At 39.1% G+C, this 24,321-nt stretch overlaps 1 protein-coding gene across 1 annotated transcript in view; it reads left to right on the top strand.

Moving 5' to 3' along the window:
• TMEM132D (transmembrane protein 132D) overlaps positions 1-24,321 on the top strand; it is a 354,799-nt gene that overhangs the window by 211,076 nt on the left and 119,402 nt on the right. The window contains exon 4 of the mRNA XM_053471811.1: positions 22,310-22,493. Coding sequence (XP_053327786.1) covers positions 22,310-22,493 — 184 coding nt within the window. The remainder of the gene's footprint in view (positions 1-22,309; positions 22,494-24,321) is intronic.

Below are 24,321 nucleotides of genomic sequence, written 5' to 3' on the forward strand. Positions count from 1 at the left end.
AGACGCAGTATAAAAGAATCCATACAGACTGACTGACCGACTACATACAGACTGACTGCATACAGACTGACTACATACTTACTGATTTAAAGAAATGGAAAACAAAAAAACACACATCAAAACTGAAAGCTAGGAAATGTAGAGGGTGAATTGGACACCCCTCCTTGCGAATTACCAAGTACCCGACCCACAGTCTGACAGACGATCCTGGGAAGCCTGCAGCTGCCTAAATGCCAGGTAAGCTGTACCACCGGGTATGCGATAGAATTGCCAGTACGTCACTTTTTGACCAGCGTCTCAACTGCAAGAAGCTACAACAAAGCTATGGGAGGACCAGGCTTTTCTATATTTCTATCTTTGAACCATGATTATGGCTACCATGAGCAAAACACATAACCATGGTTAAAACATATCTAGTTTTATTGATTTACATTTTTAAATTATTGATTTTTACTGTTGTAGCATGAACTTCGTTACCTGAAATAAAGTTTTTTTTTTTTTTTTTTTTTTTTAACTAAAACACTGAACTGTGTGGTCTGTGGAGCACATTCACCTTGAAAGTATAGTATTTGTCTCAGTGAACAGCTGTTGAAACAGCAGTCAATGCAAGATTTTAAAGTATGGCACACCATGGTGTTTGCAAGGCAAGCATAAATAAAGTCTCTAATTTAAAAAGTTAGTTACTGGCAATAAAAATATTCAGCTGACACAATATTTGCTAGAGAGTCTTTGGTGACACGTGGTAGTGATGGAGAACAGCTAATTTACAGTACACAGTCATTGGAACAATGTCAAGTGAACAATGGCCATACCTGGGAACTTCTTAGCTCTGGCTACCTGGAGCCTTCCCTTGCGGGACGCATCGGAGGGCGGTCCTGCTGACATCAGTGTGGGTTCCCGTTGACTTTGGGGGTGTTTCCGCTGATGTTGAGGGCTTTCCGCTGATGTCAGCAGGAAACACCTTTGTTAAAAGGGAAAAATGGGCTCAGGATTCGGGTCTTGAATCGGAGAAGAGGTGCATCACCTGGAGATCTCAGAGTCAAACCCGGAAAGTTCCCCGGTATGACAATGACCCATTGTAGCTTCCTAAACCACAAAGTATTATTGTAAATACCACTGTTGTCATCTAAATGCACACCCCTGTTTTCCAAGTTAAAAAATATGTCTTTTGTAAAGTCTTTAAAAATAAGTGTTCACATAAAAAAGTGACTTATGCAGCATGCATGTATATTGAGCTTAGACTCTATCTGTGTTGTTATAAATCTAGCTTCCAGCGAATATCAGGCTCAATTTCTAAATCTGCAAACTTTACTTTCCCTTTGAAAGATTGTGTAAAGTCTGCACTTTCTCTGTCTGGTTACACTGATTTTTAAAGAATTATTCAACAAGAATATCACTTTACATTGTCGAAGACATTTCATAATGTTAGGATGTGACACTTCATATAATGTTGTATAACGGCAGTGTATATGATATCAGATATCCATAAAAATGCAAGATAAAATAGAAATCTTATTTCAGAACACTACATTCAGAATCTCTGGGGCATGCTTTCAAGTGTCTGTGTTTATGAACTACTACCTTTCTTTAGGATCCAAATGCCTTTACATTAGTCATATAACTACATATAACTACATTAGTCATATAACTACATATAACTACATTAGTCATATAGCTACATTGCTAAACACATCCTCCAATACAAGTGAGTCTTTTTGGCCCAAAAATTTTGGAAAGTAGCCTGGAGAATAGCTAATGGTAGTCTTGTGACATCTTTTTAGTTTGTGATACACAATAGTATGCTTTAATTAGGGTAAACATGCTATAGAGGGGGTGAACATACCTATACCTTCCATCACCTCATCTATTATTTTAATTAAATTCTCTGGTTTCAATATGTTCTACAAATTTTAGGCAGAGGTAAGTATGCATATATAATACTTTTATGTCATGAAGGGGACATACCAAGATATTTTATACAATGCTATGCTTCCAACTTTGTTTGGAAGGGGAAGGCCTTTTTCTATTCCAGCATGACCGTGCCCCTTTGCACAAAACAAGGTCCATAAAGACATGCTTGAAGGAGTTTGATGGGAAAGAACTTGACTGGCCCGCACAGACCTGACCTCAACCCTATCAAACTCTTTTGGGATGAACTGGAACAGAGATTACAAGCCAGGCCTTCTCATCCAACAGCAGTGCCTCGCCTTACAAATGCTCTTCTGGATGAAAAACACTCAAAAATCTTGTGGAATGCCTTCCCAGAAGAGTGGACGCTGTTATAGCTGCAAAGGAAGGACCAGCTAAGCTACATATTAAGACTCCCTATCCATACCCTCATTATTTCCCACCTTGACTATTGTAACTCTGTCTTTGCTGGTCACCCTCCTACCTGTCTCACCCCTCTACAATCCACCATGAACGCTGCTCCAAGATGTATCTTTCTCTCCCATTGCTTTACTAACACCTCTCCCCTCTGTCAGTCTTCACTGGCTGCATGTGCTCTTCAGAATTCATTTAGAAATCCTGACCCTTACTTTCAAAGCCCTTCATAGCGCTTCCCCTACATAAATCACATCACTCATCTCTAAATACACTCCTAACCAGTATCTCCTTCTGTCCTCTCCTCTGATTCCTAGCTTTCATGCACGCTTGCAAAATTTCTCAAGGGATGTCCCAATCCTTTTGAATGCCTTCCCCTGCCCTATCCATCTCTCCCCCTGTCTTTGGTCCTTCAAAACGTCCCTCAAGACCCACTTCTTTAAGGACGCTTACAACAATACGTATTAACACCCTCCCATATTCGTTTAGCTCACCTTTGATAGTCCATCTCCTCCAATACTTCTAGTGTGTCTGGTCCATCTTTAACAGTGGCACTTTTACTTCATGTGTAATACACTCTAACCCCCTCTAGATTTAAGAAGGGCCCTCTTCACCTGTTATTTCTGTAAGTCAAATTATGTTATATACTACTTGTTATGTTCTGCCTGTATACCCGTTGTACAACGCTACAGATTGATAACGATACAATAAATAATAATGTAATGATATATATAATAATGCAATATATATATATTCAACCTGATTCATGCAGACTGCACTCTTCCTCACGCTGGAGGACTGGTGGGTAGGTATGCTACCTAAAGGGCATATTCTTGCACAGTGGGTTCTTCCTTCAGTTTTACAATGTTGTATGCCACATTTTCTTCAGGATATTAGAGAAGGTATTGTATTGTATTGTAGCGTATAGTCTGTGAGGGATATGTTTTTAAGCACTTGGCTGTTATAGGTAGCATAGTCTGAACTTTCTGTGTTGTACAGTGGTGTACTTTGATCTGTGACTCATACATCATAACACCCAGTTCACTCAATTTTTTCCAATTGAGGCATCTGTAAGACGATTCAAAGGAATGTCTTTATATTGTATCTTGGCCCAAAGTTGACCCTTTAACATGCCAAGCTCCTGCATGTAATGACTGATTCCTATGAAATAAGCCAATGCAATTTTCTTAAGTATTATAAAGTCTTTACACTTCACTTGCTTTGCATAAGGAACAGTGTGCTAATCATTACCAGGGACAGTTTGAAGCTCCCACTGATAGCAATTGATTCTTTGCCAGTTTGCAGCCTTTTATTGATGCTGCATTAAACCTTTGAAACATTAAATATTATAAGCATTTTGATCCTGATACAAGTTGCATTAAATTCATGAAAATTATTTTCGTTATCTAATCGGAACTTGAGGTTACCTTCAAAATGACTTTGCTTTGTAAATTAATTGCATAATCAATCTGAATCCTTGTCTCTGATATATGTGGACATATGATACCAGTTCATTTAGGTAGTAGGGTTTTACTACAAATAACTACTTTTATTTCATAATACAAATGTTATCTTTTATTTTCATATTTGTTTCTCATAGGTGAAGCACTGTTGTAATTAGATTTTTGGAGATGTGAACTTCTTAACCTAGGGGCAAGGACTAGCACAAAGTCTAGGTTTCATTAAGATTCCACTGAACCCAGGTGCATCCCTAAACTGGAAATATATGTCTCTTAGCTGGAGTGGGACATCGCCACCCGTTTCTACTTTATAGTAGGACACCATTTATCTGTGACTCTAGAAACCATTGGGTTGATTGGCACAATACCAAATTATGGGCTGCCCTAATTATACTTTATGATAAGTGATGAACGGTCTGTATGTATGATCCTATAATGCTAGCTGTGTCCCATTGTAGTTTATGGTCAATCTTCTTATCTATACATCCCTTCAAAAAACAGCATATGAGGTAAGTAGAGTAAGGGATTAGAACAGTGAGTGTCCTGATGGGGGGCTTTCTAAAAGTGGGCTTTTGATAATAGGTTTGAAAAGTGTCAGTTTCAGATACATGGGCACCTTTGGCAGTCAGGGTCAGTAAATAAGAAAATGTAAAAAAAAATAATAAAAAAAAAAAATTACAAGCCATTAAATAGTCTGACACTGAATTTCAGAACAAATTACCTCTGGTTGTGAAATTATGATACTTTTTTGTTTGTACTTTTTATTATTTTGCACAACTAAGTTTAGCTATACATGATACATGTTGAAATAGATATTAGTGGCAAGGCACCAACAAAAAGGGTGTTGGTGTAGGGATCCTTCTCTCACCTCACTGCACCTTCCAGCATATACCAACCACTCCCTCCCTCTCATTCTGTTCCTTTGAGGTTCACGCAATCCGTCTTTTTTTTCCACTCTCCCTTCAAATTGCAGTAATATATCGCCCTCCAGGTCCTACCTCACAGTTATTTGACCACTTTTCTGCCTGGCTCCCTTTCTTCCTCTCTCCTAAGATCCCCTGTCTTGTTATGGGTGACTTTAACATTCTTTTAGATATATCTAACAACTCTGCTAGCTCCAAACTCCTCTCCCTGACATCCTCTTCTGGTCTTTCTCAATGGACTAATTCCCCTACACACACACTCACTTGATCTGGTTTTCTCCAGATCATGCTCCCTTTCAGATTTCTCCATCTCTCCCTTCCCTCTGTCTGACCACCACCTTCTAACTTTTTCTCCAGTGCTAACCCCTAACAAAACAAACCTGCAGCGCTCACCTCATATTTATAGGCCATTACCATATAATACCATTACCCAACTGTCAGCCTCACTAGAACCTCTCTTACCTTCCATTTTAACCCTATCCCGCCCAGACGCAGCAGCCTCTTTTTTATAACAATACACTTGCCTCATCTCTCGACATCATAGCTCCAATTGCTAAATGTTACCCCCGACAATTGAAACGCCCACCGTGGCATACCAAAACCACACGGTTTCTTCAGAAGTGCTGCCACACGGCTGAACACTACTTCAGAAGACTTTACTCACTATAAATTCCTGATTCGTACCTACAACTCTGCCCTCTTTCTCTCCTATACCACCCACCACTACTTTTCTTTCTTCCTCTCACCAAACAACCTGTCCCCTTGACCCCATCCCATCACACCTCACAAAGTATATATGTCCAGCCCTTGTTCAATCACTTTCCCACCTATTTAATTTTTCTCTATCATCTGGAACTGTACCAACAGCCTTCAAGCATGCGCTAATCACACCCATTCTAAAGAGATCCCATCTGTCTGACTAACTACTGCCCTATCTCTCTGCTTCCTTTTAACTCTAAGTTGCATCAACGGATTGTGTACAATCGCCTTACTAACTTCCTCTCCTCTAAAAATCCTTGACCCTCTAAATCCTTGACCCTCTACAGTCTGATTTCAAACCCCTTCACTCTACTGAAACAGCTCTAACAAAAGTCTCCAATGACTTGCTCTCTGCCAAAGCAAAAGGTGACTTCTCCATTCTAATACTATTGGATCTCTCTGCTGCTTTTGATACTGTTGATCACCACCTTCTTCTTGACTCATTTGCTTCTACAGGCATTCGAGGTACAGCTCTCTCCTGGATCTCCTCATCTCTGTCAAACCGTTCCTTCTCTGTCAGCTTCTCTGGCAAGACATCATCACCCCTTCCACTTTCGGTTGGCGTCCCCCAAGGTTCAGTCCTTGGCCCTGTGCTGTTCTCTCTTACTTCATCTCTTGGCAAACTAATCAACTCATTTGGCCTCCAGTAACATCTATTTGCAGATGATACCCAAATCTACCTATCTTCTCCTGATCTCTCTCCATCTCTCATGTCCTGTATTACCAATTGCTTGTCTGCTATTTCTTCATGGATGTCACAACGCTACCTGAAACGTAATCTTTCTAAAACTGAACTCATTATCTTCCCTCCTTCCATCTCCACTCCACTACCTGAATTCTCTATCACCATTAACAACACTACTATCTCTCCTACTAACCAGGCCCAATGCCTTGGGGTCATCCTTGACTCTAACCTCTCCTTCATCCCTCACATTCAGTCCCTCGCCAGATCCTGACACTTGCACCTAAAAAAACATCTCTCGCATCCGCCCATTCCTCAGCCAAGAATCCACAAAAACTCTGGTTCATTCACTTATCATTTCCCGTCTTGACTACTGCAACACTCTTCTGGTTGGCATTCCACTGTCTCGACTCTCTCCTCTGCAGTCTGTCCTAAATGCTGCTGCTAGGCTTATCTTCCTTGCACGCCGCTCCTCTTCTGCTTCTCCACTCTGTGAAACCCTCCACTGGCTCCCTATCACCTTTAGAATTAAATTTAAAATCCTGGTACTAATATATAAGGCCCTCCATAACACTGCTCCTCCATACATTTCTGCCCTCATAAGCAAATACTCTCCTACTCGATCCTTATGTTCTTCACATGGGCCAAGGCTCTCCTCCTCACTTATCACCTCTTCCTTTTCCCGTCTACAAGATTTCACTCGGGCTGCACCATCTCTGGAATCTACTTCCAACGAACCTTCAGCATTCACCCTTCCTTCAAACATTCAAGAAACATCTCAAAACTCACTTTTTCACAGAAGCATGCCATTTTAGCTGCTAGAACTTCCTTGTCATTGATACAATCTTTTCTCCCCTGACCCTTCACTTACTTTTCTAACACTGGCAAGGAGATATTAACCCTAACCGTGAAATGCAATAGTCTTGTGCACAAGGACCAAAACAATTTCAGATACATTTTTAATTTTGCTTTTGGCTTATTTGTTTTTGAACAACAAATTTAGTTTTCTGTACATTCATTTTGGATGAAATTCTGGGGGGGGGGGGCTTTTTGATTCGGAAACAAAATTTGAACCTGTCTAATATAAGTTTTGTATTTTAAAGAAAAAAATATTTTTAAAGAAATAAGTGAAATGGTTAAACAGTATTTTATCTAATGAACAGGAATACATGTATTTTAACATTTTTGGTATCTATTATGCAGCATAGTCAGCATAGGTGATATACAAACAGAAATTTGGAAAGCCAATAGCCATTTTAAGGTCCCCTCATAATTCATAATGCGCCTTACTTATAGATATACCCCCCTGATATGCCACTCTGCCCCTAGATATGCCACTCTTCCCCTGGATATGCTTTTTGCCCCCCAGATATGACACTCTGCCCCCCTGAAATGCCACTCTGACCCCCAGATATGCCACTCTGACCCCCAGATATGCTTCATGCCCAGCAGATTTGCCACTCTGCTCCTCTGATTTGCCACTCTGCCCCCTAGATATGCTTAATGCCCCCCAGATATGCCAGTCTGTCCCCCAGATATGCCACTCTGCTCTCTCGATATGCTTCATGCCCCCAGACATGCCACTCTGCCTCCTGATATGCTTTATGCCCCCAAATATGCCTTCCTCCCCCCAACTTACCAATGCATCCCCAGACTCCCTGGTGTCTAGCGAGGGCAGCTGGTGGACATCTGCGCAAAGCACTTAGACAACTTCTGCAGTGCTGCGGGGGACCTGGATCCGAACCCTGTTGCTTACCCGCAGCGGGGCTAAATGAAAAATAAAAAAACCCACCTGCCTGGCGCCCAGAACTGCATGTCCCAGGCGTCGGGCGGTACAGATTGCGCATCCCTGCGCTAAACCGTGATTATAGGCCGCACCTCCATGATTTTGTGGCCTATAATCGGGCCAATACGGTATATCATAAAAAGTTTAATTTTAGAGTGATCTGAGATTTCTTTCATTAATGGTTAACTATAATATAGCTTTTTACTTTTCTTTTACTGTAGGTAACCTTTTATACCCTGTCCTGGATTGCCTGGAGTTTGTATTTGCTTATACTTAATAATTAGCACCTCTTAGATTTATCGAGATCTGCATGCTTAACACATGTACCCACTTTGAAACTTAACCACATGTTCTGCGAATGCTGACAAAAATGCTAATAGCTTGTTTAAGCCTGTATGACCCAAGATAAAGCAACATCTTGTAATTACTGGTAACTGTCCCAGAAAGTGTGTTAGAGAAAGAAATGACTTATTACAAAATGTCGTTGGTTTTGCAATTCATTTTCCTCAGTTTTGCCGGAATCATCCTTTTCTTCGGAGATTCGTTCGAAACGTACAAAACGTGTGTATTAGACACATGGAATCGTGTATCTTTTCATCCTTGACCTTATTGCACAATTCCAGCATCTGAAATATACTATATAACCATAATTATATAGACATACCTCCTAATTATTGAGTTTAGCTATTGCAACCACATCCATTGCTAACAGATGTATAAAATCAAGACAAACATTGGCAGTAGAATGAGTCCTACTGAATAGCTCAGTGAGTTTAAACGTGGAACTGTCATAGGATGCCATCTTTGCCGAAGTTATTAGTGAAATTACTGCCCTGCTAGATCTGTCCTGGTACACTGTAAGTGCTACTATTGTGAAGTGAAAGCATCTAGGAGCAGTTTAGCCCAGAAGTGTTAGACCCCGCTCAATTACAGAGCGGGCCTGCAGAGTGCTAAAGTTGGTACCTGTCATGGTATAATGAGTGTGGTGTGGAGGAACTTGAGTCGCCTGCACTGAGCCATGACCTTAACCCCACTGAACACCTTTGGCATAAATTGCGAGCCAGTCTTTCTCGTCAAACATCAGTGTCTGGCCTCATAAGTGCCCTTTTGGCTGAATGGGCACATATTTCGACAGACACACGCCATCATTTTGTGGAAAGCTATTATTATAGCCACAAAGGGAGGGACAACTCCATAATAATGCAAATGGTTTTTGGAATAAGATATCCAACATGCTCTTATAGGTGTGATGGTCAGGTGTCAACACACCTTTGGTCATATAGTATATTTTATATAGTATATATATATATATAGTATATTTTGATCTACGAACATGGACATGTCAAATGTGGGCTCCAAAATATCATTGACCAGTTTTTATTGGAGAGATATGGTTTAAGGAACCTTGTAACTAGTGGCCTAATATGTCCTAGGCAGATTAAATCTAGGTCGATAGATCCAGGAGGGCGGCAGCAACTCTGCTGTATTACAAGGAGCAAGTCATCCTAATGGAAGATCAGGAACCCTGTAGCTCCATTGCTGCTTAGAAGAGAAATCGCATACCCCCTAACTGTCCCATTAACACTCTCTTTCATTAACAATTTCTTTCCATCTCATGCCACTTGTCCTTATTAAGTGGGGTTCTGGGATAGGCCGCAGTGTCCCAAATCCCAGCATTTAGGATGCAGATGCAGAAGGGAGTGGCTGGTGCCAGCTCAGCAACAAAGATAAATGTGCCACGGCTTGCAACGAATGTAACATGAAATCTGTGGCAAAGAGTAGCAGAACTAGAATGTCAACTTACAGACTGAATGTGATCTCCCTGTTTTCTAACCCCCATTTACAAAAGCATCTAGCACCAAAAAGCAACAGTAACTCAACAAAATGGCAAGAATAACAACCGGGAAAATATTATTCCCAATTATGTTAATCGGACGTTGCAATGGCAGATCCTACAGTCACAAGATGTGTCTCTGATACATTTATATTGCTTTATTTGAATCACTAAATACTCTAAACTATATTTTATTTACAAAATGCAATATTTGGCAAAAAGTGACTGATTTCTCTTTTCAACAGCATTCCACGCCAATATAATGTAAGAAGTACACATTCTTTTCATTTCCAGAGTCATTACAAATGGAATGCTGTGGAAATCAGATAAAAAGTGTGCATAATATGTAATCACACTAATAACGTCTTAGTAACATATTTAGGATCAATTTTAAGATGAACAGAAAAAATACCCTAGTCCTATGTTTAACTAGCAAATCTCTCAGAAGCTTATGTTCCTTGTAGTGTGTCAGCATCTAGTGCATACATTGGCGAAGGATCATGCGGATTTCCATCCTCAGCTCTAATACTGTGACATAAGCTTCTAATTAGAGTTTAAACCAGCAGGTGATAATTTGTAACAAAGTCTCCTTCGGTTTAGATTCCCGTTCTGAAAATCTCGTTAAACTCTATTTCTGTTGTCTGGATAACAAATAGTGACAAACATAATATTCATAATTAACTACTGAGATTGTCAGAAAATTATCAGGATCAAAAGTCATTCATCTCAGTTGTTAGTTTGAAAATCCAATTTGGATTAAATAAAAAGTTAATTTTCCAGAGTCCGTTATTTAAGGACAATTATCACACCTTTTAGCATAAGTGAATTGCTTTACTGAAGCAACCTCTGGTTTGTGCCAGGCCTGCACTGGCCATCCTGCACACTGGGCTTGAAGGGCCACTGGCCAACAGCACCCCATACTCAACCATTCTGCCACTCCACAAGACAGGCTCCATGTACCATATTGGGCTGAATATAGGCCACACTTCCCCCCCCCCACTTTAGGTCTTTAAAGTGGGGGTGCGGCCTATATTTGGGGTTTTGCGAAGGGATGCGCAGTTTGTGTCGCCTGACGCCTGGGACATGCAGTTTAGAGGTTAATCAGCCCTTCGCTTGTTCCCTCTGTTGTTTTCTAGGTATTAGTATATTTATATCTTTAGCTGCTCATGGCTCATTTTGCCGATCAGGTTGCTCCTGCTGGGGCTGCAGGCTCTTCTATTAGGGATCATAGTGAGGATTCCAATCCTCTATCCTCAGAGGATTTTCAGTCCTTACTGGATGCTACCATGTCCCACTCCATTATTAAAGCACTGTCTTCTGCTATGGGTGTTATGTCTCACTCTATTCACTCTATTCTCACACTCACACATCTATTCAGCAGACTTTGCTCCAAGCACCTATTGCCTCAGCTCCTACATCTGTGCCCACTCCTCCCCCCCTAGGCAAAAAGGCCCTGTGTAAAACTAAACAGCTGTCCCCACTCTTGACTGACAGCCATGCTACTGTCGTGATGGACAAGGCTTCTGCCCCTGTCCCTGAGAGCGCTGGTTTACCGTGCAAAAGAGTCCCTGACCGGACAAAAGCGGCCAGACATTGGAAAAGAGCTAAGGCTCAAATAGATTCATCAGAATCTGATGAGAGTGGTGATGACCTTAACTCCTATAAGGATCCTTGTTCCGATATGTCGGATGAAGATGAATCTAAAAGCTACACAATACAATGAAATATCAAAACTATAAAGGACAATAACGGAACATAGAACACAATTAAGGCAGTCAAAAATCAGTGAATATGAAATTAACTATGCGGTTAATACAGAGAAAAACCGTAGAGCAAAATATACTTAACTGTCCACTGAGGGAGCAGCAAGAAAAGAGGAAGTGCAGCAGTGTTTCACACCCTTTGATATATTGAAACTGTTGCTGATTGGCTGATCTGTTTATATCACTTTATACATGTTTTTTCTCTTCAGTTAACTGCTTCCCTCGTTTTTTTGCTGCTGAGGGGTAGTAATAAAGAAAGAGAATGCACTATAATAGGAGCCTCCGTGTCCTTAATAAAATTCCAGGTTGTAATGCAACAAAATAGGAAAAATGCCAGGGTGTGAATACTTTTGCTAGGCACTGTAGTGTTCCATAAGCTAGTTGACGTTTATGTTTTAATTAAGGTAGATTAAGTTAAGGAGCCTTCACAGCTGAATATGGTGATGTTGCTATTAGGCTTCTCTTTCTAGCTGCATAATTACATAGATATATGCATATCTTGTATCTATAAAATCAGTAACCAAAGATCGCTCTGGTGTTTTGCATATTTGCTTTCTAAACACAGTTGACCTATGTCATCCAAGCTCATATTTTCTGCTGGCGATTGCACTAATTACAGCAATCACTGTGACAAATAACTAGATTACCTCCATGCTTGCATGCTTCATCTCCAGCTATACATTTGTGATTTATTTTGGTATTTCAGTTGTTTTGTCATTTTTCTAAATGTTAAAAAATAGAAATATGAAAACCAAACTGTTCTTCACAATAATCACAATACTATAAGTTTGCTAGAAACAAATGAATGAGTATGCGTGATTCGGGAAATGAATGGGTATCTGTGAATGAATGAGTATCTGTGAATAAATGAGTGAATGAATGTTTGTGAATGAGTAAATTAATAAATATTGTGTAAGAGAGGGGGCATGACACTGGGAGGTTGTTTGAGGCTAGGACGCCACAGGCAAGCTTTTTGGGGTCAATGATGGCAAGTCCTATGCTTCCAATCTGGGTGCCAGGGCTGACATGATACTAAGGAGGGGCAATATGCAGGGGTGTGGAGGCATTAGCTCACAAGAGGGTGCTTGCTGAGGGCATCACATAAATCAATACTAAAGGAGGGGCTGGGTGGTGGGATAAATATGCAATGTAGGGCTGGCTGTTCATTCACAACAGTGATGTTCTTTCACAACAGTTACAATACCATTCAGGAAGAAACTTGCAAAGGGGATATATAACAATGGATTTAAAATGTTTGTTTTCTCTCTAGCTTACTTCTGTTTCTCTCAAAAAATATACATCATTCAATAAAGTTTTACACTGCACATACATAAAATGCAAAGCTTTATTTACACAGACTCACCTAAACTCTATTAAGTTTTGTTAATATGAGAACTGACAGTGACAGTACAGGAGAACTTATGTCACTGAGGGAACTATTCCGGAAGGGTGGTGGGTTGAATTTTTCCTGTATATCAGGTTTTCGCTCCCACTGGGTTTTCATGAACTAGAGGTATAACTACAAAATGGAGCAACATAGACGAAGAAAAGTGGGGGAATGTGGTAACTTGTCTTACTGATCTACATAAACAAAGCAAATAGGTTTAGGTGGGCGTTCACTGTAAACAGGATGTGATATCAAATGAAGGGTTTATAATATAATGCCACACAGGAAATCCTCCCGTTTTTCTTTTCCTCCATAGTGGATGTGGTAAGAGTCAGCTCCCAGCAGTGAGCTATTATCAGATGTGGAGGCTTAACAGTGGGTGAGATCAAAGTGTGTGGAAGGGGATTGTTCCATATTTGCTCGATTATAAGACGACCCCCCCCCCAAATTTGAATATTCATTTAGGGAAAAAAAGAAAAGGCCTGAATATAAGATGACCCTATAGGAAAAATGTTTTACTAGTAAATATTAATTCATGTAAACTATTTTTTCCATATTTAATAAAAGCTATGATTGAGGAAATACTTTTTGGTTTTTTTCCTTTTATTTGCCAACTTGCCCCCCCTCCCCGTTATGCACATCTGCCCCCAGGCTTGCCACTCTGCCCCCAGAAATGCCTTATACCCTCATATATGCCACTCTTCCCCATGATATGCCTTTTAACCCCCTATATGCCACTATGCCTCCAGAAATGCCTTATACCCCCTATATGACATCCCGTGTATGATGACTTTTTTAGTGTACTGATGTACTCCCAATCCCATCACATAAGATTCTATCTTATATATTATCTGCCTAGCACTGATGGCATCTTATTCAGTACACATGGATGTCAAGTAGTTAAGATGTCTATCTATCTATCTATCTATCTATCTATCTATCTATCTGTCTATTTTATTTATTCCCATAAAAAGCCTACCAAAATCCTCAGCACCAGGCCCATAATGCTCTTAATCCGACCCTGCCCAATCCGCACATGAACACAAAAAATTCAACACAAACACCGTTACATTATATTTTCTATGTACTAATTACTTCAAATTAATGCTGTATTATAAAGTACCAACTCTGATAAACCTCTACTGTATGGACCGAGTCTTGCTATTTATGTAACTGAGTAAAGCATTTTATCCCTTTTTTCTACTAACTTGTTTCTATATGCATAATTGTGATTGTTAGGACATGTTAGATATTCTAGTGGAACATGCCAAACAGCAAGTGATTTAAATAAATGAGAAGAGAGTGTGGCAGCTGTAGTTTAATGTTGATAAATGTAAAATAATGCACTTGGGATATAAAATTCCCAAGGCAGAATACAACATTGGGGGGACTGTTCTGTCAGTGAAAGTATAAGAGAAGGACTTGGAAATAATTATTTCTGATGGCTTAAAGGTAAGCAGGCAATGCAGTAAACTGTTACAAAAAGCAAGCAGGTTGCTGGGTTCTATAGCTAGACGCAGTAGTAGTAGAGGAAGGTGGTTATGCCACTCTACAGATTTCTAATCAGATGTAACCTAGAGTATTGTGTACAGTTTTGGAGATGCCATAACCAGAAGGATATTTACATTTTGAAAGGAGTTATGTATTTAGGTTGGAAGGGAGAAGCAAAAGATGTGATATTTAAATAGATACTGGGATTTAACAAAGTACAGTAGGGAAGTTTATTTCAAAGAAGGATAAACGATAAAACAAGAGGTCAGAGCCTAAAGCTAGAGAGTCAAAGGTTTAGGTATAGGAAGTTTTACTTTACAGAGAGAGTAGTAGGTAAATGAAACAGCCTCCTACCAGATTTGGTAGAAACTAATACAGTATGGGCATTTAAAATGGATTTAAGCAATCTAGGACAAGGTAAAAATCAGGACAAATGGAAAACTATGGCCAAATGGTTCTTATCTGCCATCAAATTCTATGTTTCTATGTTGTTTGCCCAGTTTACCTATCATATTGAAAATCTATCCTTCACTGTTGTCCAACTAATGGAGGTATACTAAATTAAATTGTCTGGTCCCTAATATCTGATTTTATATTGTGTTTTGCATAAAACTGCTCTAGTTCCTAAACAATGCAGTCATAATACCCTAAAAAAACTCAAATTGGATATCATGGAAATACAAAACAGTTATAGGCAATAGTAAATAATACCTTTCATTTTGATGAGGTCAATGAACTTAGTTCATTGTAGAAACATACATTCTAGGCATTTTATTAGCAAATTTGTTAGAAAAATGGGGCATTTTTTACACTTAACTAATTAGCATGATGGCTGTGTATGAACATCAGAGGAGAACAGGGGATTTGGGGTGTGTATGGTCTTTTTATGTTGTTTGTCCTATCAGTGCCTGAGTTGGATTTAGTATAAAATGGCATTGTATGCTAAACCTACATTTGAACTAAGACTGAAATATATACATATAATTGTGTATTATGTCACTGTATAATGATGTTTTTTTTTTAAAATACCAGTTTCCACACATTATCAGCATTTTTATCAGCAGCACTGTAAGAATGTTTTTTTGAACATTGGGTTTGTGCCCATTTTCCCCACGCCTCCCATGCTTCCTGTTACTGCAGCACAGTGCTGACTTATATGTGTGCGCAGGCAGGCTGGTGACTTGAAGATGAGACACAAATATGATGATGATAAATGATGCCAGTATTTGTTCACAATTATAGTTGTCAATGATTCTTATATTTCTAACAACTTACATATATGTTAACTCTACACTTGACAACTTCATTAGAGTAGGCCACTAGGAGCTTTCCCTCTTTGGGTGGTGAACATGGGGTGGGGCTAGACTCACAAATGGTTGAGGCTAACCCCAGGCAGGCTTAAGAGACATAAGAGTATAAAGGAGAGTGCATGGGGATTGAGCCTACCTGGGAACTCTCTGGGTTTGCACTGCTTCTCCGGTTTACCAGGTCAGCACCCGAATCCTCCTTGCCCATTTCCCCTTTAAATAGGGGTTGTTTTCGCAATGTCAGTAGGGATGCTACCTGTCATCATCAGGAATGCCCCCAATGTCACTGGGACAGCCCACTGACATCAGTGAGACCGACGACTGACATCATTGGACAGCTGGAGCTCAGAAGTTCCAAGGTATGGGAGTGAGAGTGGGCCAACACCACAGAGCCAGAGAAATAGGAAAGTGACCTAAAGACAGGGCCGGTCATGGACCAAGTGGCACCCCAGGCAAGTATATTCTCTTGCACCTCCTATTCTTTTACATAGATGGCAATATTTTAAAAGTCTAACGGGTTTGAGCAGTAAATAAACTATACAGAGTGAGGTGTAGGCCAATTGTTTCTCATGCATGAGGAGCTGAGCCAGCTACACATAATTGCACTGGGCTCCTACTTAGTACAACTTCTTTAGTGCTTTGCTCTCTGCATGTTACTCTGTACATGACCTCCCTGGCTTGTAAACCCAAGCACTATATGCAAACACGTACTCAGCCTAACACCATACACTGACACTTAAATAATACACCAACACACTGTTACTGGACACTCCACCCAGTCTAATACTCTGTACTGACACCCCACACACGCACTGTACACTAGATTGTACTCCCCTGGTTAAGCGCTCCCCTGGTTAAGGGTGCAGGCTACTGCCTGGACCGCCTGGTACTGAGATCAGCCCTGCATAGAAACCTGGGGATCCTGGACTTCATGTGGGACTCTGGGTCAGACAATAGTTTTGCTTTTTGAATTCATGTATTTTTATGGTCTTGGGGTGATAAATAAACAACTTTGTTTACAAAAATTACAGCAGGAGTAGCAGAGAAGGCCCTATATAGAGAACAGCACCTATGCTATAAATTATGGATACTTAGGGATTAGGATATTAGGTTATGTGTGTAGGTATCACCAAAATATCTAGTTGTTGCTGAAGCAAATAAAATACATATTCCTTTAAGTGATTTAGTTTACTACTGGTGAGTAATTGACTGTTACTAGTTGTAATTATACATGCCCACTCGGACGTAAATCATTATTCTGTGAATGTCAGTTGTGGGATTCACTGTGATAAACGCTAGTAATGACGATTCATCTGTGATAATACCTGAACTTGCTCCATCTCTACTCTTGTCTATCCTACTTTTTTACAACTTTTTTTAGTGCTTTGCTCTCTGCATGTTACTCTGCGCATAACCTCCCTGGCTTGTAAACCAAAGTACTATATGCAAACACGTACTCAGCCTAACACCATACACTGACACTTAAATAATACACCAACACGCTGTTATTGGACACTCCACCCAGTCTAATACTCAGTACTGACACCCCACACACGCACTGTACACTAGATAGACTTGCTCCATCTCTACTCTTGTCTATCCTGCCCTGTGTCTTATCTGCTCTGTTGGTATCTCTAGTTCTCTGCACTCCCTGAAATAAAGAAAAAGTCACAACCGCGTCATGTTATCTATTCAAATATTTTTTGTTGTAGCTGTTTATTTCTGTTAGAGGTACTGCGATCACAAAAGTGTTTTGGTAGTTTGGTAGGGTTTTGGAAGTGGTCAAAATTTTCCATCCTATTCTAGACAAAATACTTTCATTCTTTTGAATATATCTCTGATGCAGATTTTGAATGTGCCCAACAAATGCCATAGACTCATGTGCGATACAGTGAGCATACTTTGCAAGCTATAGATTCAAGCATTTAAAATATACAACCAGTTTAAAATTCCTTCATTAATTGTACGTTTCTTTTCTTCCCTTAGGCTGAAATACAAACAATTTGCTTCATGTCTCCTGTAAAGCATAAAAGCAGTCATCTAGCCTTAAAAGCTTTTTTTGCAGTAAAAAGTATGTTCTTTTCAAAAGGTCCCCCTATGTTTCCGCTAATAATAATGAATCACATTGGGCATTAGCTTCATAATGATTGTGAGACTGCAACGTGTAATTTTCATCTTACCCTATAAAGGTAGATAATTTGACTTCCTTTGTAGTGCCCACACTATTGCTGTGATCAGATTTCAATGTCAAACAGCATTTCTTTTCCTTCCTTGTGAAATTTCAAAAATGTTACTGGGTTGTCAAAAATCTTGCCAGCAGGGTGATTCGGATCAAATTCAGATCAAAGCAAATTGTTGTGCAGTTGGATCTCCATATTTATGTTATGGTTTTATTGTAAATATAAGTAATGTAAATACAAATATAAGTATTAATAACAGTAAAATAGTCAGATTAAATAGATTTACTTTAAAAGCTACATGAGGTAGGATTCCGTAACTTTAAAGCAAGGCTCTGGTTTGCCTCGCAGTCTGAATTTTGTGATTCTTTTAAGAACTGTTCATAGGAATTACCTTATCTTAAATTGGAAATTATAATGTTACCTAAAGAGCTTTGGAATACAGAGTATTTCATGGCCAACACAATGACTGCATGGTTCCCAGCTCCTGTGGCTGCTAAACAAGCCCAAATCATCATCCTCCACCGCCTTATGGCCAAAATCTCCACTTCGGTCTCATCTGTCTGAAGGACATTGTTCCAGAAATCTTGTAGTTTGTTCAGATACAATGTAGGGAGGACGAAACACGTTAGAGTAGAGGTTGAGGTATGCTTTACCACGGAACAAAATATGTGCTACCATGTCATTGCATTTTAAATGGATTCATTTATCTTTTCAGATCTCTACTCCATTTTGTTAAGGCTGGGAGAACTATTTGTGTATATTTGAGTTTAAAAGTTTCAAAGAAGTCTTTTACCAATAATAATTACTCTCTATTTTATTTTAATTTGTTAAGAGACCCCTAACTCTTAAATAGTTCAATATTTCTTTGTTGTTGAATCTAAATTCAGTTTGTAGTTGATTGATGAATTTAAATATATTTCTATGGTAGAGGTCTGATATTTGTAATACTACCTCTAAACATGTTTTCAGATTGAGACTTTCTATGACTAGTGTAATTAGATCTATTTTTGCGGTAATAAATGTATTGTGAAGACCTAGATGTTTTTCAGATGGTCAGATCTCCAGCAATAAGGTTGTGTTTTCAAAAACAAATTGTACCATATGATTTTGGGGTTACTTTTGCTCACTGTCCCATTTCCACTAAGGGTTGGTGCTTGCTGATTAGCACAGATCAATCACTAGCCTGGTTTCGTGGAACGCCATTGACGTCCTGAAACATGCAAATGTCACAAAAAGAAGGAATCTGTTTCTCATCCTGGCATGTCCTTCCTGTGGCAGCCCTATGTTTAAGAACCTTTAGTTAAAAAAATTAAAAAAAAAACCATACCAGGGTTTTGATCTCATTGACGGGCAGGGTATGTACATGTTGTAACCCAAGGTTTTGCGGCTGTAGAGGTAATAACATCTTTGGGAAATGGAGATTTTTTGCGCCTTATGGTTGATTTCATGATTGTCATGCACCTAACTTTATTTTCGGTCACCCAGATTATTGTTTGCACTGTATGTGATACTGCAATTGTGCATCGTTTTGTATGTGTATATGCCTATTTTGTCAACATGTCTATATATGACTTTGTCCTTATGTTATATGCTTTGTCTTCTCCGTGTAATAAAGAAGTTTAAAAAAATAAATAAATAAATAAATAAAAAACCAGGAGCCCAATAGTTCTCTAAATTTATGGTGAATAATTAATAACTAAGACACTCATTCTATGTATTTTTTGACATACAAATTCATCATAGTAATTAAACATTTAGATAAATATGTTGCATTGGTCAAGTCAATCCTCTCTATTTTCTGATGAGGCCCAATAGATAAGAAGGAGCTTTAAGAAGATGCTTAATTAGCGTATATGACATTGTTGAAAATTCCCTTTGGTTTTAAACAGCAACATCAATCGCATCTAGTATAAGGTTAGCACCCTCTTAACATCATCTCACTAGTGCAGATGGCTATTAAATTTTTATATTTTAATAAGAATATTAAATGCATTTTAAGCATGCGGTGGTACTTTGACATTTTCTTAAATCATTTATAGAATTCAATATCATTTTTAATCTTTCCACTTTCTGAAGTATTTGGAGGAATGTGAATCTTTTATGTATTCTTTGAAAATATTATTTGAAATCATATTATTAAACATATCTCCAAAATTAATATTTTGTGACGTGATAGATATATTTTAGCTAAAACAAATGCAATGTAGTGGAAGTTGGGATTTGTACCTTCCTACTGGCTGGCCAGTTACACTCAGTGGTCACTTTATTAGGTATACCTTGATAGTACCAGATTTGACCCCCTTTTGCCTTTAGAACTGCCTTCATTCTTCGTGGCATACTTTCTACAAGGTGCTGGAAACATTCCTCAGAGATTTTGGTCAATATGGACATGATGGCGTCACGCAGTTGCTGCCGATTTGTCGGCTGCACATCCATGATGCGAATCTCCCATTCCACCACATCCCAAAGGTGCTCTATTGGATTAACATCTGGTGACTGTGGAGGCCACTGGAGTGCCGTGAACTCATTGTTATGTTCCAGAAACCAGAAGCCTGAACCGTTGATACAAGGCAGGATAGATCCATGCTTTCATGTTGTTTACACCAAATTCAGACCCTGCCATCTGGCATAGCTGGAATCAAGACTCATCAGACTAGGCAATGTTCTTCCAGTTTTCCATTGTCCAGTTTTGGTGAGCCTGTGTGAATTATAGCCTTAGTTTCCTGTTCTGTTCTTAGCTGACAGGAGTGGCACCCGGTGTGGTCTTCTGCTGCTGTAGCCCATCTGCTTCAAGGTTTGACGTGTTGCACGTTCTGAGATGGTATTCTGCATACCTTGGTTGTAACGAGTGGTTATTTGAGTTACTGTTGCCTTTCTGTCATCTTGAACCAGTCTGCCCATTCTCCTCTCACCTCTGACATCAACAAGGCATTTTCGTCCGCACAACTGCCGCTCACTGGATATTTTGTCTTTTTCGGACCATTCTCTGTAAACCCTAGAGATGGTTGTGTGTGAAAATCCCCGTAGATCAGCAGTTTCTGAAATACTCAGACCATCCCGTCTGGCACCAACAACCATGCCGCGTTTAAAGTCACTTAAATCCCCTTTCTTCCCCATTCTGATGCTCGGTTTGAACAGCAAGTTGTTTTGACCACATCTACATGCCTAAATGCATTGAGTTGCTGCGATGTGATTGGCTGAGTAACTATGTGTGTTAACAAGCAAGTGAACAGGTGTACCTAATAAAATGGCCAATGAGTGTATACTCATATTTGGAGAAATTCTCCATACACTGAAGTGTCCCATTTTGTGTGGAATGGTCCTAATTTGAGGCACGGTCCCACAGGACTGCCCAACAGTCCTTTTGTGGGCAGTAGGGATATCTCAAATCTCAATTGTAGCTCCCTCATGCTCACCTTGCAACATGTTGAAGTAGAGTGCCATAATATGATGCCATATATCAGCATTATGCTTCAATATATCCTAAGATAGCTGGACATGTAAGCTATCCCTGGGGGATATGTGTCTGCATGATACTATATCTAAACATTCCGTGTATGGGTTGTCTTGATTAATGGGATGAATGCATTTACCAATTCCAATGACTTAATTTGCATATACTGCCTAACACCGTGATTGTTGTATACCTATGTAAATCTAGGGAACTGTATTTGAACGTTGTAAAATGGTTGTAATTTTTCTTTACAACTTTTGCATCCCTTTCTTTTCTTTAGGTTTTTAAATTTTCCTAACCCTTCCTCTCTTTTCTTTTTGTTCTTCCCTTCCATCCTTTGCTTCATCTCTTTTTTCCTTCACACATTTTATTTTTCTCTTTCCTTTCCTATCTGTCTTTGTTTTTTTTGCTTTCCCTCTTTGTCTCCTTTCCTTCCCTTTTGATTCTCTTCTCCTTTTTCCTTTATCTTGTTACTTTCCTTCTTAATGAGATTTACATTACCACTTAATCTGTATGGCTTGTTCTATATATCTGTGTATTACCTGTATAGGACTGTTCAGATTCCTGCCTAATTGACCCTTAATCTGTCTTTGGTAATTAGAATGGCCGGGAGGTAGGAAAAAAAAGAGGAAAGCAACAATATTTGATGAAGTAGCTTATACAGATTATTGTTCAAAGGCTTCATAAATCCATACAAAAAAAGAATAATTACAGTTACAATAACAAGCTTTGCCTGCCATGTAAGCTCAGTATGAGATTTAAGAATCTTGCACATGTTTTTGAGACTGATGTAGGTGTATTTAATGTGTTTATCGCATTCACTAGCAAGGAAAAGATACACTCCTTTTACATACAAATTGTTTCAAAGTCTTCCAGTGTATTCCTATTCATATGCCCTTTTGCACTGTAATTTTGTTAGCGCGCTGAAAAATATACTAACGTGCTTCTCTATTGTTCACAGACCAGATGAACCCTTCTATGAAATTTTCCAGATTGATTTTCGAATTGGCAGCGCAAGTGACCCTTCAGGAGTCCAGATAATCACTTGGCAAGTTGAATACCTTGGACAAAGTACATCAGAACTTGGTGTGTCCAAAATATACGTCAATGACAGAGATATTGTGGGTGTGATTCCACTGTCAATGGTGAGGAGAAATTGTTTTCTCTCTGAACAAACTTTTTATTGACCGGAGGAATGAGTACAAATTGTGACAAGTTTAGAAAATGTTACATGTTTCACATTGGAAAAACATATCTTGTCTACAAAATATAATACATGGACATATCCGTGACATAGGAAGGGTGTTTAAAACTTTGCATCGACATAATACCATTTCCATTATCCAGTTCACCCATCTGCCTTAAGATAATGATAACCTCCATTTTGCAGCATCATCAACATCAAACAAAATAATAAATATTAAAACCATTAAACAAAAGGAAAAACAAACTAATAGTTTGCAGTCCTCAAAAATTAATTTGTAACTTGACTAATGTATCCTATTCAGTCCAGAGTAAATTGTTTTCCTTCATCAATACTTACATAGTTACATAGTAATTTGCAATGAAAAAGTAATATAGTCCATTAAGTTCAACAATTCCACAAGCCCATATTAGGTGATCCAGAAGAAGGCACAAAAACCCACTGAGACAGTAATGTGATCTCAATGGGGAAAAACATTCCTTCTTGACTCCAAGGAAATATATCCCCACTAATATGTCTTTTCTCCAGAGAAAACAATCCCAACGTTGACAGCCTTTCTTAATAGTTGAAAATTTCCATTCCTTTAATAATAGTCCTCCCTAGGAGACAGGGACAAGGAAGCGATTGTCAGAGAATTGGGAATTTTGTTAATTCAAAATAAAAATGTGTACGAATCCAAATTCACAAGTCTAATTTCTATCAGGATAAAATTCATATCAGGAAAATGACTTGGGAATTCTCTATGGAGAAACTTTGCATATTCTCAGAATTTTCAGTTGCTAGCAAATATGTATATACTTGACAAGGACAGCTACAAACTTTCCAGGGTTGGCAACCCAGAACCCTCTCTCCGCAGGGGGTGTGGCTGACACAAAGGGCTAGGCCATGCATAGGGTGCGGCTAGCTCCAGTTAGCCATTAAAGGATTGGAGAGTGGACATAACCAAACATCCCTCTCCTGTGCCGACATTGAAGACTCTAAACCTGGAGTCTGAAGGAAGCAGCAAATTCTCATGTGTACGGATAAAGTGTCTATGAATGTGCACAGTTCATTTTTTATGTCCGACACTATTCTATACAAATATTGCCAGTTTGCCTAGAACAATGAATAGTGCCCATTTTCCCCACACTGTCCTCTGATTAATCTATCTATGACAAATGCAGTTTAAATAAATCAAGGTACACTTAGCACAAGAGCTATGTGGCTGGTAACTTCTCTTAAATACCTTTAAGAAATGTTGGAGCCTGTCATCAAAGTGAAATTAGTTTATCCATCACTGAGGTGCACTAAGAGAGGTGTTCTTAATGATAGAACATAGTTTGGGTTGTAACTACTGGCACTGTCCAGTGGATATAAGCTCTTAGCTGGGAAAGTAATCAGATAATCACTTAGATCAATAGGACAGCACAAGGTCACAAAATGTTGTAAACGTCAGCACATGTACCTTAGATTTTATTTTGTTGGCAATGGACTGCGAAAGGAATTACTCTTTTAATGGTGTGATATGCTATAGGCAACCTGAATTATAGGTCAATTTAAATACCTCATTTTGCGTTAAGTGCATCGATGGCATGGTGTTCGTAAGAAAGATTAACAGTAGTGAGAGAAGACATTTGAAGAGTTTATAAGTAAATGCCAATAACTTATGTTGGAGTAATCGGAGACCAGATGTCAAATTGTCTAACTCATTGGAAGTCTACTAATGAATGCTTTGTCTGATTGTGAACACAGAGAGCATCCACCAGTGTTATACAATAAAACATGTTGTA

This window comes from Spea bombifrons, chromosome 1 (assembly GCF_027358695.1).
Source record: "Spea bombifrons isolate aSpeBom1 chromosome 1, aSpeBom1.2.pri, whole genome shotgun sequence".
NCBI lineage: Eukaryota > Metazoa > Chordata > Amphibia > Anura > Pelobatidae > Spea > Spea bombifrons.